Source organism: Piliocolobus tephrosceles, chromosome 7 (genome assembly GCF_002776525.5).
Source record: "Piliocolobus tephrosceles isolate RC106 chromosome 7, ASM277652v3, whole genome shotgun sequence".
Classification (NCBI taxonomy): Eukaryota; Metazoa; Chordata; class Mammalia; order Primates; family Cercopithecidae; genus Piliocolobus; species Piliocolobus tephrosceles.
This window is the reverse complement of record NC_045440.1, coordinates 17,167,845-17,183,329: the sequence shown is the minus strand read 5'-3', so window position 1 is coordinate 17,183,329 and position 15,485 is coordinate 17,167,845. Positions and strand designations below refer to the sequence as shown.

Below are 15,485 nucleotides of genomic sequence, written 5' to 3'. Positions count from 1 at the left end.
GGTCACCAGGGAACCTGACTCCACTCCCATCTCTAAGCTTGGCCAAGTCAGTCACTTCTTGTTATTGGGGCATCTTCTACCTGTCACTTGAAAAAGACTGTTCTTTGGAACAATAAGGCGGTAATACATACACGGAACCACCCTGTAGCCGGCCACACAGTTTCCGCCTCCAGGTGCTTAGATCCACTTAACGGACCTCCCAGGGGGTAAAAAGAGCAGATTTGAGGTCTCTCCGTCCCTCTTCCACGGGAGGGCGCCATTCCAGCCCTTGCCTCTGCGGCACAGATCAAAGGACGGAGGAAAAAAGGTGCGGGTCCGCGGCACTAATGATCGAAAATGCAGTTTTAAGTGATGTCTCCCCGCTCACGCACTGTCGGTGGGGACAGTCCCGAGGCCAGGCTGCGGGGCGCCTGGGGGGACTCGTCTCAGGGGGAAATGGACCTTTCAGGGCTAGACAGGTCCCCGAGACTAAAGGCTCCGGCCGCGGCTCGGTGCCGGGGGAGCCGTGTCAGAGAGGCCGGGACCCCGAGGGACGCCTAGGTGCGTGTCCCGAAGCCCGCGTACCTCCAGGGCCCCGGCGAGACGGCGCCCAACTCGCAGCTCCAGTCACACGGCCCTTCCTGAGAGGAAACAACAGGGAAAGCACCTCTCACTTTTCTCAGGGTGGGAAAACTGTGAAGGAAGAAGACAAAGCAACAGGCAGGTTTCCGCTCGCGGGCTGGAGGCCGGGCCCAGGGCGGGCGCGCGGCTGCGGGAGGCAGCGGAGGGTCCAGGCCGACCGAGGGCTGCATTGCGAGGGTCGGGGTCGCCTCCAGCCTTCCCCGGAGGCCCCGCCCTGCCCTGGAGACCGCGCCTCCGCCTCGGAGGCCCTGCCCCCTCTCTCCCCCCCCCCCCGAGGCGCCGGCCCCGCCCCTCCGCCCCCCGCCCCCCGCCCCCCCGGGCCCGCCACCGCCGGCCCCGCCTGCGCCGCCTTCGCTTTGACGTTACTGGGGGCCGGGCAGGCGACGGCCGCGGGCTCGCAGCCTCGCCAGCCTCCGCCAGGGTGCGCGCGGGTCGCCGCCGCTCGGCCGTCCCGGGAGCCCAACAAAGAGCACGCGGCGCTGGCCGCCGGCACTCGCGCCCTGAGGCTGCGGCCCCGGAGCGCCCGGCGGCGGTTTCGGCGCGCGGCCGGGTGGGCGATGGAAGATGGAAGGAAGGAGCGCCGCGGTGAGCTCCGGGGCCGGGGCGCGGGCGCGGGGGGCGCACGCGGCGCCGCTGTCCGACGTGGGGTTTGTGTTGCTTTGTCGCCGCTCTGTGCCCCAGGATCCCGGGGCCACCTGGTTTTCTGCTGTCTCGATAGGTGCTGGGTACGATTTTCCTCTTCGTGCTTGCTTGCTTTGTGTTTGTTAGGAGCCCAGCAGGGTCAACTTTGTGATCTTAAGGTTTAGGGGTTTTCGTTCATCCCTCTGCTTTGAAAACCTCAGACGTGGGAGAAAAACTATCAAAAGAAGGCAACATGAAAGAGGACCTCATATGTCGATCTTCCTCTGCCCAGTCAGCTTGTATTTAGGGACTATCACGTTTCTGTCAGAAAAAAAAAACAAAAACAAAAAACGAAAACAAACACACACGAAAAAACAAAACCTAAACTAAACAAACTTGAATTGAGCGAGCAAATAGACAAGAGAAGATTATTCGGTGCAATTCCCAGGAGCTTTTACAGATGTTTAAGTCATTCTGTTTTACATGCATTTAACTTTATCCGCTGTTTTCAGCTTTCCGTTCTGGCGAAAGATGTTCTGATTTTTTTTTTTTTTAAAAAACACAGTAACACCTATTAGAGAACGTGGGTTTAGAATGTTGTTGGTGATCTAAATAATAAATGTTTCGTTTTGCCATTCCCCTCTATGTCAAAGGATGTTAAACGGCCACTAGGCAGAGAATGGAATGGGCACCACGATTTCATTTTCTAGACACTGGTTCTCCCGACAGTGGGATCCAGGATTTCCGCTCCAGAATAACTCTTGAGTGGGTCCAGGTGTTGGTGTAGGGAAGACCGAGATCTGGAAAATTACTGTAAGTGGGATTCTGGCGACAAATGCCCCAATGCATTCGTTGTAATTGAGTATGTGCAAAGGATTTTGCAAAGCCCGGTAACCAGGTGAGCAGGATAGGATTTCTGCTTTCAAGGAGCGTGCTTGAGAGCTTGCCTAGGAGAGACTTATGCGTAGGCTACCATGGAGGATCTTAGAGGAAGCTTCTGGCCTCCGGGCTTGGAAGTTCTCAGCGAGGAGCTGGCAGTTATGCTGGACCTTGAAAGGGAGGGGTTGATTGGATTTTTGTGAGATGTGAGGGAAAGGATGTTCTCTGCTGAAGGAAAGGAAATTCACTTTCTACTCTTTTCCAAGAAATGATCCTTTCTTTTCTGAGAGTATTTACAACCCAAGAGATTTTCTTTTAAAAAAGTCATGAAATTCCTCTTCAGCAGTTGAAAGTGCAACATGCTTAACATCACCAGTAAAGCAAATGCAGAATAAATTAGCACCTTTTCAACCAGTTTTTAGTGGCTAACTGGATGTCCTTCCACAACTTTTTTATATCCATCCACAAGTGATTTGTCTTGTTAGATATTTCATTAATAGAAGCTGTTTGTACCAACAGGAGTAGAGTGGTATCAAGGAAGAGACTTGGATCAGTAGGTAGGACACCTAGCTTAGAGGCTTTGCCTCTGAGCTGACTGGGTGAGTTTTTGCCACTGTCTTGGGCAAATTATTTAACCTCTGTCGTTACAGTTTCCTGGAAGGGTGAGGGGATTAGGTAGATGCTCTTTCAGAGCCTTCTAGCCCTACCATTTGATGTTTCTACGCCTAGACACGTTTTATGTATTACTTATTCAGTGAGGTACTCTCAATTTCACATTCTAAATATCTGTTTGTGTGTTCTGTGAATGGATCAGCACTCTTATCCTGGCCATTGAATGTGAGAGAGTGATTACAACTACAAAGCTAAAATAACCTTATTAAGGCAAAATTCCATGGTTGAATTTTTTTTTTTTTAATGTGAGCATAAGAAACTTGATTTGCCAGTCTTAATGTGTGTTTTCTTTAAAAAAAAGTTTTGTTGACACTGTTCATTTCATTTGTGACCAAAGAATAATATATACCTTATGTACATTGCACTTAAGCAATTGAATTCTGCTTTTAATTAGATTTAATTACCAAATTTTAAAAATTTGGTAATCTTGGAAATTCTTAAAGGCTAGTAAATCTTGGGGATTTGGAAATAAAAAAATGAAATAAGATGAAATTAGCTCATTGAAAAAGAAAAATTTAGAGGTACTTTCTATCAATGGCTCTGCCCTCTTTCTAAAACCTTGATATTTACATACTTGTTTGCCAACCCTGATGGAAAATTATTTGAGTGCAATTTAGCGTGGCATTACATTGAAAAAACATGTCCATGGTACTACTACTTTCGGAGGTGATTTTTTTTTTTTCTTTTATAAATTCAGGAGTGATTTGTCATGCATTATTCAAAAACTAAGACACCAATGTGGTGATGGGTAATTGCAGTCTTGGTTAAGAGATGCTGAGGCAAAACCATGTGAATATTAAAATGTGTATCTGCTTTGACTTCAAGACTGGTTTGTTTGAGGTTTACATGGGGTAATGTCATTTGGACATTACGAAAAGAGTGTGTCATTGGGTTTGGGTTGGATTGGGAAGTGAGTTATGGATAGTGATCGTTTCCAATTTTTGGAAATGAATTCTGACATGACTGAGGTTGAGTCAGACTGTAAAAAAATAATCTGGTGACCAAAATCTGTGGAGTTTAGTATATGACTCAGGCTTATAGGAGGCTGGGGGTCTAGTCTGACCTTGAATTACTGCTGTTGTGATTCTCACCATTTACGGGTTCTTCCCGGACCATCTGGGCCAAGCACAGAGGTCCCTGACTTCCCTTTGCTAAGAGTGGAGGTATTTTCACTTTGAATATTGCCTCTCAGTTCTTCCTAGTTCTTTACAGTTAAACCAGCCTGGCTTTCATTTAGGAGAGTGCAGGATCCATGTGAAATTCTCCAGAGCGTTTGTTCGGAGTGCCCATATCTTGACAGCTTGTGTTGTTTGTGATATTGTATGCAGACTTAGAGATTTGCTGGAAAGAATTTAAGTGGCGGCATTATTTTTTCAAAGAGTGTTTCTGAGTTACTTTGACCGTCTTTCAAGGACATTTTTCACAAGCTCCAAATTAAGTAGTGTTGTAGTGACTGTTGCAATTTACGATGGAGAAAAAGGATAATTTGCAGCATGTAGTTAACAAGTTATTCTTAAATCCAAATTACCAAATGTCCATGCCTCTTTTGAAAATAAGGCATAACTCATAACATTAATAATGAATCTTTGCTTGTGCTATTTTATTTATATAAAAATAGCACATGTCCCTGCAGTGCTTGTTTGCCCTACCAAAAGAAAGGTTTTTCACTGCACCCAGAAGGTCAACAAACTTGGGCCCAGTTGGTGCCTAGTGGGCAGGGACTTTGTTGACACTTCAGGGCACAGAGGTGGCAGAGCATTTTCTCTCTTGGTGACACCCATGGTGTGAGGGATCCACCCGCTCTTCTCCCCTTCCTGCACGTCCAAGCCAGGCTGTGGCCATGGAAGACCATTCACTCCTTGAGGCTTCCTTTGCAGCAAACAGCCGTATGGTTTGAAATTCCCTTTCCTCTGAGTATACATCAGTGAGATGAATCAGAATCATTTATACATGTTGAAGGACATTTTTAAAAGATTATTATTGGAGTTAGGGATTTAGGATAACTGGGAAAATTAACCTTTTGACCTAGGCTGGTGTTCTTTTCTTACATTGTATTTTCATGTGGATCTTCTGAGAAAGCAGCCTTTTCTTTTAAATTTCCTGTTAAGTCCTGATTTTTTGTTGTTGTTGTTGACACAAGCTCTCACTCTGTCACCCAGGCTGGAGTGCAATGGTGCGATCTCAGCTCACTGCAGCCTCTGCCTCTGAGGCTCAAACGCTTCTCCGGTCTCAGCCTCCTGAGTGGCTGGAACCACAGATACACGCTACCGTGCCCAGCTTAATTTTTGTATTTTTAGTAGAGACGGGGTTTCATCATGTTGCCCAGGCTGGTCTCGAACTCCTGAGCTCAGGTGATCTGCCTTCCTCGGCCTCCCAAAGTGCTGGGATTACAGGCATGAGCCACCATGCCCGGCCAAGTCCTTACTTTTGGAAAACGCTTGTTTTAAGTGATATTTTCCAGGCATGAGGCATTTTTACAATCACAGCTAATATTTATTGAGTTCTTACTTGGGTTGTCTCCCTTAGTCCCCATGACAGCCCATGAGGTCAGTACTGTCATTATCTCCATTCTGAAGTCAGCAGAGGTTAACCTAGTCAAGATCCCACAGTGAGTAACTGGCAGAGCTGAGACTTTAAACTCAGGTCGTCCAATTTTCTTAACCACCGTTCTGTTTTTATGTCTGAAAGTTAGCACTGTGTGTTGCAGAAACTGAGCTCTTTGGCTCTAATATTTAGATTATTTGAGTCTTGGAATCTGAATATTGGATGACTAATTCATCATCAACCATTATTTTTTACATTTGTTGGCTTAATAGTGGGACCAGATTTGTTGTTTGGCTCAAGAGATAGAAATGGTGTAATTAAACAACAGCAACAACAAAACCCCTGGGGTGTCTAAAAGGATTGCTATAGGACCACATGTGAGGGGTTCCACGTAGTTATATGTCCTTAACTGGAATTCACAATAAAGCAGATCAACAAAATAAAATGGAATATAGGGCTCACCTATTTTAATTTCTAATTGCATCACCTTAGAGAAGTGATCTAGATGCTTCAACCACAGTGGGTGTTGACACAGAGAAGGCTGCTTTTGCTTGTTATTTCTTCCCATGAGCTGGGGCTTAGAGGTTGTTGAGAAAAGGAGCTTGAAACAATAAGGAGGAGGATGGGGAATGAGCCCAGGGCATTCATAAGATCAGGCGGCAGCTGCTCCCTGTTTCCCTGGCCTTCTGTTCTCAGACCTTTGCTAAGAAAAAGTGAATTATAGAAATGGAGCAGCTTGGTTTTCTTATGCCTATTTGGTTTGTGGACAAGAGAAGTAGAAAATTTAAATGGAAGCAGCTATAGCTTCTTTTGTTTGGCCTCTAGGAGATTACTGGTTAAGGGCCAATGGAACTGCTTTTCTCTGTATATGGAAACTTACATGCCTTTTTGAATGTAGATTTTCAACAACTTGTACTTTCCAAGAGGTTATTTGATAGGCACAGTTTTAGATTGAGTCATAGGACACTGGGAGAGGGGAAATTTAGGTATAAGAGTGATGGCACAGACGATGCATTAGATGGCTGCCATCTTTGTGACTGTATTATTTTCTGGCAAAGTTATGTTGGAAAAATGCTGAGAAATTGACAGCAGGCTTTGTGATCTTCCAGAGTGTCTCCTCTGGCTCTGCCTTCATGTCCCTACAAGGTGCAAGTAGTGAGTGTTTCAAGAGGCAAGATATTTCTTGCGTCTGAAACTTTGTTTGAATATCAGAGTTCCTTTTGGGCAGATTTTGATGTTTTGCCGATTCATTTCTAGTGGCTACAAAAGGTCTGAGAGCTGTCTTCCCCACCTGCTGATGCTTATTTCTGTCTATAAAAATCTCCCTTGGCCGAGTGCCCTGGCTCACGCCTGTAATCCCAGCACTTTGGGAGGCCAAGGCAGGCGGATCACCTGAGGTCAGTGGAGTTCGAGACCAGCCTGGCCATCACGGTGAAGCCCTGTCTTTACTACAAATACAAAAATTAGCTGGGCATGGTGGCAGGTGCCTGTAATCCCAGCTCCTTGGGAAGCTGAGGCAGGAGAATCGCTTGAACCCAGGAGGCGGAGGTTGCAGTAAGCTGAAATTGTGCCATTGTACTCCAGCCTGGGCAACAGAGCGAGACTCCCTCTCAAAAATAAAAATAAAAGTAAAAAATCTCCCTTGAAGAAAAGTTAACCATGCTTTCCATGAGCTAATACCTGAAAGTATCAAGGCAGAGACTGAGGTACAGATATTGTTATGCTATTCATTTGTTCATTCAGCAAATATTAAATGCTTAGCATGTGCTGAGCTCAGTGTACGCTCCAAAAAACCTTGTCCACTGACCTTGGCAAACCTCATTTGGATCGTGCTAGTGTGAGTCAAACTTCACAATCAGCAAATACTGAAACTACAGTACCTAGGAACTCAGAACTTGTGAACTTGATAGAATCGATGCAGTTACTGCCTGAATCAGCATTGTTCAATAGAGCTTTTACTATGATGGAAATGTCCCATATTTGCCCTGTCCAACAAGATAGTCAGTAGTACATGTGGCTACTAAGCATGTGAAATGTGGCTAGTGGGATTTAAGAACTGAATTTTAAATTTTATTTAATTTCAATAATTTAAATAGTTTCAGGCAACTAGTAACTACTATATTAGACAATGCTACTTTACAGCAAAAGTGCTTTTTTAATAGACGGCATAATCTGTCCTGAGCTGTCATTCCTCTCCCTCTCGTTATTTATTTATTTTTTTTGAGACGGGGTCTCACTCTGTCATCAAGGCTGGAGTGCAGTGGCAAGATCTCGGCTCACTGCAACCTCCACCATGGGCTCAAGCGATTCTCCTGCGTCAGCCTCCAGAGTAGCTGGGACTACAGGTGCGCACCACCATGCCTGGCTGTTTTGTATTTTTAGTGGATACAGGGTTTCGCCATGTTAGCCAGGCTGGTCTCGAACTCCTGACCTCAGGTGATCTGTCCCCGTCAGCCTCCCAAAGTGCTGGGATTACAGGCATGAGCCGCTGGGCCCGGCCAGTTGCAGTTGACTTTTTGTTGCAAGCTGTGGATGGTTCCCTAATTTCTAGCCCTCTTTGAATCTGCCTAGCATCACAGTGAATATTCAGGTGGGCAGTGCTGCATATCAAAGCTAAGGTGTTTTAGGGACACCTGCAGGGCTGTCTGGGAGGCCCAGTTGATTTTCACTGTAGATGAAATTGACAGGAAAAATGCCTGAATAGCATTTATATTGGCAAGGACTGTGTTGTTTTAAAGAAAGGTAAGTGAAGGTGCCTGTGTCCCGTGGTTAGAAATAAGGTACACTCTAATAAGGCAGTGGAACAGAGACAAAGGTCGTACTCTTTATCCTCAAATACTTTGTAGTGACAAGTCTGGAAGGTAGACAGTCACATTCGCAGGCTCCAGGATTTCTTCAGAGTCAGCCATGTAGGAGTAATCTTGAGGATAGCAGTGTGAAATTCTCATGGTTAGACCTCTGTTGAAATCCGTTTTAATTTTGAGTTTTGTAATTTGTGGTGGAAACACAACAATATCAAGGCATAACAATGCAAAAGCGTGGGGATAGGAAGAGGAGAAAGAATGACATCTATTTAGTATTTATTATGGGCTAGGTACTATGTGAAACATAGTATGTGTGAGTGTGCGTATGCGTGCATCTATATGTATTTATATGTTCTTTTTTTAGTTTTTTTGAGATGGAGTTTCACTCTTGTCACCCAGGCTGGAGTGCAATGGTGCGATCTCGGCTCACTGCAACCTCCGCCTCCCGGGTTCAAGTGATTCTCCTCCCTCAGCTTCCCAAGTAGCTGACATTACAGGCACGTGCCACCACACCCAGCTAATTTTTGTATTTTCAGTAGAGACGGGGTTTCCCCATGTTGGCCAGGATGGTCTCAGTCTCTTGACCTCATGATCTGCCTGCCTCGGCCTCCCAGAGTGCTGGGATTATAGGCGTGAGCCACCGTGCCTGGCCTATATATCCTTTATAGTATTGAAAGGTAGGTGGTGTCTCCATTTTCAGAGGATGAAATTGAGGCTCATGGAGATAAAATGGGATCCTTTTTTAAAACAACTTTATTGAGATATTCACATACTATACCATTCACCCCTTTAAAGTGTAGATTCATTGATTTATAGTATGTTCATTGAGTTGTGCACCCGTCACCATAGTTAATTTTAGAGCATACTCATCACTTCAAAAACAAAGCCCAGGCCAGGCACAGTGGCTCACACCTGTTATCTCAGTACTTTGGGAACCCAAGGTAGGAGGATCTCTTGAGCGCAGGAGTTTGAGACCAGTCTGGGCAACATAGTGAGACACCGTTAATAGCAAACAAATTTAAAGATTAGCTGAGCATGGTGATGCGTGCCTGTAATTGCAGCTGAGTTGGAGTCTGAGGCGGGAGGATTGCTTGCGCCCAGGAGGTTGAGGCTGCCGTGTGTCGTGATTGCATCACTGTGCTCTAGTCTGAGTGACAGAGTGAGACCCTGTCTCAAAACAAAACAAAACCACCCAAAAATTCCGGACTCATAAGTTGCCACCTCTCCCTGTTGCTCCTGTCCCTTATAACAAGCAACTACTAACCTGTTTTCTGAGTCTGGATTTTGCTGTTCAATGCATATCATGTAAATGAAATAATACAAAATATGGCCTTTTGTAGCTGGCGTTTTTTCTCATGCTTTCAGTGCTCATCCATGAAGTAGCATGTGTTAGTACTTCATTGCTTGTTACTGCTGAATGGTATGCCATTGACTAGGTGGGTCACATTTTATTTATCCATTCATCAGTTGATAGGTTGTTTCCACTTTTGACAGTTGGAAATCATGCCATTCTGAACACAAGCGTACAAGTTTTGTAGCCATTCTAGTGGGTGTGAGGTGGTATCTATTGTGGTTTTGCTTTTTCACTTCTCTAATGACTAATGATGATGAATATAATTTCTTTTTTCTTTTTTTTTTTTTTTTTGAGGCGGAGTCTCGCTCTGTCGCCCAGGCTGGAGTGCAGTGGCCGGATCTCGGCTCACTGCAAACTCCACCTCCCGGGTTCACGCCATTCTCCTGCCTCAGCCTCCCGAGTAGCTGGGACTACAGACGCCCGCCACCTCGCCCAGCAAGTTTTTTGTATTTTTTAGTAGAGACGGGGTTTCACTGTGTTAGCCAGTATGGTTTCGATCTCCTGACCTCGTGATCCGACCGTCTCGGCCTCCCAAAGTGCTGGGATTACAGGCTTGAGCCACCGCGCCTGGCCATGAATATAATTTCACATGCTTATTGGCTGTATTCGTCCATTTTCACACTGCTGATAAAGACATTTCTGAGACTGGGCAATTTACAAAAGAAAGAGGTTTAATGGAATTACAGTTCCACATGGCTGGGGAGGCCTCACAATCACGGTGGAAAGCAAGAAGGAGCAAGTCATGTCTTACATGTATGGCAGCAGGCAAAGAGAGAGCTTGTGCGGGCAAACTCCCATTTTTAAAGCCATCAGATCTCATGAGACTCATTACAATCAAGAGAACAGCATTGGAAAGACTCATCCCCATAATTCAATTACCTTCCACTGGGTTCCTCCCATGACACACGGGAATTGTGGAAGTTACAATTCAAGATGAGTTTTGGGTGGGGACACAGCCAAACCGTGTCATAGGCCATCTGTGTATTTTCTTTGGAGAAGTGTCTATTCAGATCCTTTGACCGTTTTTAAATTATGTTATTTGTCTATGTACTGTTAAATTTTAAGCTTGTTTTTATATTCTGGGTTCAAGTCTCTTATCAGATATATGCTTTGCAAATAGCTTCTCTCCTTCTGTGGGTTGTCTTTTCTCTTCTTCCCAACCTTCGAAGTAAGTGAGGTTCTTTATCTTAAACAGAGCACCAGAGGGCTTAGCACGGTTCTGGGCCCTCACGTATTTTCCAGAGTGAGTTAACAAAACTTTTAAGTACGATGACTTATGTGACAAATACTGTTTTTTAAATATCTGGTTGGAAGAAGGATGGAGATTTAACCTTTGCCTGAGCTATTTGAGAGGGAACAGAAAGCTCTGAGGACTTGAGAGTCTTATGTATACTGAAAGGAAATTTTGGAAGCCAGTTCTCTGAAGACTTTTATGTATAGAAAATAGTGTTCTCCTCCTGGATTAGACAGAGAATTGCTTGAAAGGAGGACACCCTACCTAGAAGACCCCTCTTGATCTTTTTAGGTACTGTAATGTCATGATCTAAATAGTGTTTCCCAAACTTGTCTATCAAGAATTACCTGGTTTCAGATTTCTAGGGCTGCGTGAAGATTCCGGTACAGTGGTTTTGAAGGAGCAGTCTTCATAATCACCCCGTGCGAGTCTTAAGATCGGAATGTTTGGGAAACTGATCTCACCTGGTAATAATGATGACCTTAGTGGTTGCCCCTAGAACTTAATTAGTTCTCTTTAGTGGGTGTGGTCTCCAGTTGACAAACATCCCTCATCAGGGAAATTACAAGGAGCTGATCAAGCCAGTCTGGCTACGTTGCTTACCTCATCACTGGGTCTTGATCCAAGACAACCCAAGTCCCCCACCCCGCCACCCCCTGCCAGTGTGGTAGAGATGGTTCATAAAAATTTAAACCAAGCTCACAGACATTTTCAAGTTTTAAGGTTGCCACCACTCTCTTGGGAGGAATCCTCCCTCCTTCTTCCCTCCTCTTTTAAAATGTGTTCATATTTTCTTACCATTGCTGAATCTCGGGAGGCCTCCCATAGCCACACAGATCTCCATGAAACTCAATGGGGAGAAAAGGGCATGGGGAGAAAAGGTCATGGAAAGAAAAATAGACAACTTACATAATCTCTACACTTTGCTTGTTTTATGTGGTTGATTAGGGTCTCCTGAAGAATTTCAAGACAGTGAAAAGTGTGGAGTTGGGAGGGGGAGACTCACTTACCTGACTTCTTTATTTTTATTTTTTTAAAGATGGGGTCTTGCTGTGTTGCCCAGGCTGGAGTGCAGTGACTACTCCCAGGCACCATCATAGCTCACTGCAGCCTTCAACTCCTGGCCTCAAACAGGAGGCCTCCTGCCTCAGCCTCCCAATTAGCTGGAACTACAGGGGTGCCATTGCACTTGGCCCTGTTCTTCTCTTAAAGGATATTCTGTGTTACCAGGAGGCAGTGCAGCATAGCGGTTGGCGTGTGCCCTTGAACTGGATAGTCTGATTTGCTTCTATCTGTGTCACCTTGGGCAAGTTATTTTAACATCTCTGTGCCTCACTGCATCATTGTCCCATGGAATACCTCACTAACATTTAGTGGTTGGAAGGGGCTTAGACAGTTTTGAAAAGACAGTAAGTAGGCAGTAAATGTGACCTGGATGGTAGGTTATACTTACCTGAGTGGGAAGTGGAATTATTATTGCCCTTCTTAAAGTCACACACCTATTAAATGGCATAACTGGACTTTCTTGTACCCTAGACTGTGATTGCCTACAGGAGTGCTTTATGGAAGCCAAGAGAAAAATTCTAATACACTCAGCACTCTATTTCTGTGGGTCATCTGCATCATGCATTCAGTCAACCTCAGATCAACATATGCAGAAAAATATTGTGTCTGAACATGTATGGACATTTGTGTCTTGTCATTATTTATTCATATAGTATAACAACTATTTACATAGCATCTATATTGTATTAGGTATTATAGAAAATCTAGAGATGATTTAAAGTATATGGGAAGACGTACATATGTTATGTGCAAATGCTACACCATTTATTGTTTTCAACTTTTAACTTTCAGTGTTTTTCTATAGAAAAATTGCACATAAAAGAGTAAAGAATTCATGCAGTCATGCCACATGACCATCACAATCAATCTTGATGGTACTCTTTAGTAGATACTGGAACTACTAAGTTGATAAATGCTTATTCCTTAAAAATTACACCTCATCAAGGTGAAATAAATGCGATAATAGGAACAGTAAGAACCATGTGTTTGTAAGTGCCTTAGGTCAAGCTCCTACATTTAGACCAGAAAGTTAAACACCCTGGAACACCAGCAACTCACAAGGAAGATGGGGGAGTTGTCGCCTTCCTTCCTTGGAGGTCTTTAGGCTGGAAAATTTCCATGTAGGTGTGGTTTGCTTAAAGATAGAGATAGAAACTTTGAGTTCCCAAAGTCACTTTCTGGCCAACAGCTTTAGCGGTTCTAAGAAGGAACAGTTTCATTTTGCTTTCAAGGGGTGTTCCTTTTCTGTGTCCTAAGGCAGGATGATCAGTTAGTGAGAGAGAATGATGTGTTTGCACCAAGCTGCTAGTGGAGATGAGTGTGGCTCAGCTCCAATCCTGACCCTTCTCCCCTTGTCTAGTGAACCTTAGCCAGTACAGGGTACCCGGGGAGGGTCACTGTTAGTCGGCCTGAAAGGCAGTGTTGGTGGCTCTCACATATTCAGACGTCTTCTTGTGCCTTGTCCACAGTTTCCGGGGGATGCTGGGGACACCGCAGGAAGTACTGCCTGTCAGCGATAGGGAGGCGGAACTGCTCCTTGGTGAATGGTTAGATACTCTTTGGTCATCCTGAGATGTCTGGATCCTGTCATCTGAATACCTTCCTTCTCTGAGCCCGGGGCAGCTGCCTCCACCAGGGCTGAGGCTAGAGCTTTCATTGAGATCCAAGACACTGGAGCAATCAAAGATTTTTCCATGTGCTTAATTCTTCCTATACAGATTTGATGCTTTGGGTTCAGAAATCTCTACTTGTTAGCCAATCATTCAAAGCAGAGAATTTCTAAAGGCCTTTGTACCAAGCAGCAAGACCAGGCAATAGGGTCAGGCAGTGAGACAACTGCCACTCTTCCGGAGATGCTGTAACTAAGGTCTAAATAAGATCAGTGTGTCAACATAGGCGCATGGACTGTAACAAATGTACCTCTCTGGTGGGGGTTGATAATAATGGGGGAAGCCGTGCATGTGTGGGCACAGGAGGTGTATTGAAAATTTCCTCACCTTCGGCTTGATTTTACTATGAACCTAGAACTACTCTAATAAATAGTCTATGGGCCTGGGCAATATAGTGAGACCCCACCTCTACAAAAAAGAAAAAATTTAGTCAGATGTGGTGGCGCAAGCCTGTAGTCCCAGCTACTTGGAAGACTGAGGAGGGAGGATTGCTTGAGCCTAGGAGGTCAAGGCTCTCGTGAGTTGTGATCACATCACTGCATTCCAGTCTGGGTGATAGAGCAAGATCTTATCTAAAAAAAAAAAGAGTCATTTTAAAAAGATAATACATGTGGAAGCATTTAGCCCTGTGTTTGTGTGCAGCAGGTACTCAGAATGTGTGCGCTTAGTTCCTTCTTCCTCATTACACCACTTTATATAAGAGATTTGAGCACCTTTGAATCCCCAAATCTATGACCAATCCCCACTTCTTCCCCACTTTACCGAGGGATGACTATATGTGGTGCTTTGGCCCAGGGTACTCATTCAATATGTTTCTTTAGTGAATGAGTTAAACCCCATAGGCTGTTACATAGCTAAGTACAGGAACCCTATTAAGAATATGCGGGCAGAATAGGTACTCTGACATTTAGCCTCGTCTGATGGCAAAATAGAATTTCCTGAGTCAGCAGGATTTCTGGCCTGATCACTTTTTTTGCTATTGGCTTCACGGTGGCTTCATCTCCTATTTTGGAGACACGGAATTTTCGCCATTCCCTGGGCTTCTTTTAGAGCTTCAGGTCTGTGACTTTCATTAATAGCTCCCTTGCAAATGGCAATCTAGGGCATAAAAGATAAGAGTAATGTGTTACTGTGGATTTCCTCCTCCAGCTTTTTCCCTTCTGGCAGAGACTTCTGATAGAAGTAGATAAAGGTGTGGGCTGTATTCACCTGGTGTGATGTAACGGTCTCAGAGATCTGTTTCATTCATTCTTTAGATTTTATCAGGGTTTTTTTTAATTACTCTTTTTTTTTTTTTTTTTTTTTTGAGACAGAGCCTTGCTCTGTCAGCAAGGCTAGAAAGGCTAGAATGCAGGTGCATGATTCTAGCTTACTGCAGCCTCAAACTCCTGGTTCAAGTTATCCTCCCACCTTAGCCCAGGTAGCTGGGACCACAGGCACACACTAACATGCTTAGCTGTTTTTGTATTTTAATTTCCTGTAGAGATGGGGTCCCAACATCTTGCCCAGGCTGGTCTCAAACCACTGGCTTGAAGGGATCCTCTCATCTTGGCCTCCCAAAGTGCTGGGATTACAGGTGTGAGCCACTGTGCCAGGTCATATTTTTTCATTTTGGGTGCAGTTCTTCCTGCCTTCTTGGTGTGGCTTGTATATCAGTTGATGGCCTCTCATATTGCTGTATCCTGCTTGGGAAAAAAAGTCTAATAAAATATAATATATTCTAAAACTGGAGCTTATATAAAGATAATATAGTTTATAGATTTAAAAGAACTTGATAGGCCTGGAGGAATTAAAGTCAAAATTTTAGAAGCATTACTAAAACAAATATATCTGTGATTAGTCAGTGAGAAAATTTTATCATTTATAAAATCGTTAAGTAAAGATTCAGAGGAAAGTTCAGTAAGATTCAGATGGGAGTTAGAAAGATAATGGTAATTCCATTTTTTAAAAAAACTTGGGTAGTGTAGTATACAGAGGTACTTCCTTCGTGAATATTTGTATTTTATAAATACTTTGTAAAG

At 44.3% G+C, this 15,485-nt stretch overlaps 1 protein-coding gene across 1 annotated transcript in view; it reads left to right on the top strand.

The window, feature by feature from the left end:
- Positions 1-1,082: 1,082 nt before the first annotated feature.
- The window catches only part of PSD3 (pleckstrin and Sec7 domain containing 3), a 483,052-nt gene continuing 468,649 nt past the window's right edge, over positions 1,083-15,485 (top strand). Inside the window, exon 1 of the mRNA XM_023216635.2 lies at positions 1,083-1,206. Within this exon, the coding sequence (XP_023072403.1) occupies positions 1,186-1,206 (21 nt within the window). The 5' untranslated portion in view covers positions 1,083-1,185. The remainder of the gene's footprint in view (positions 1,207-15,485) is intronic.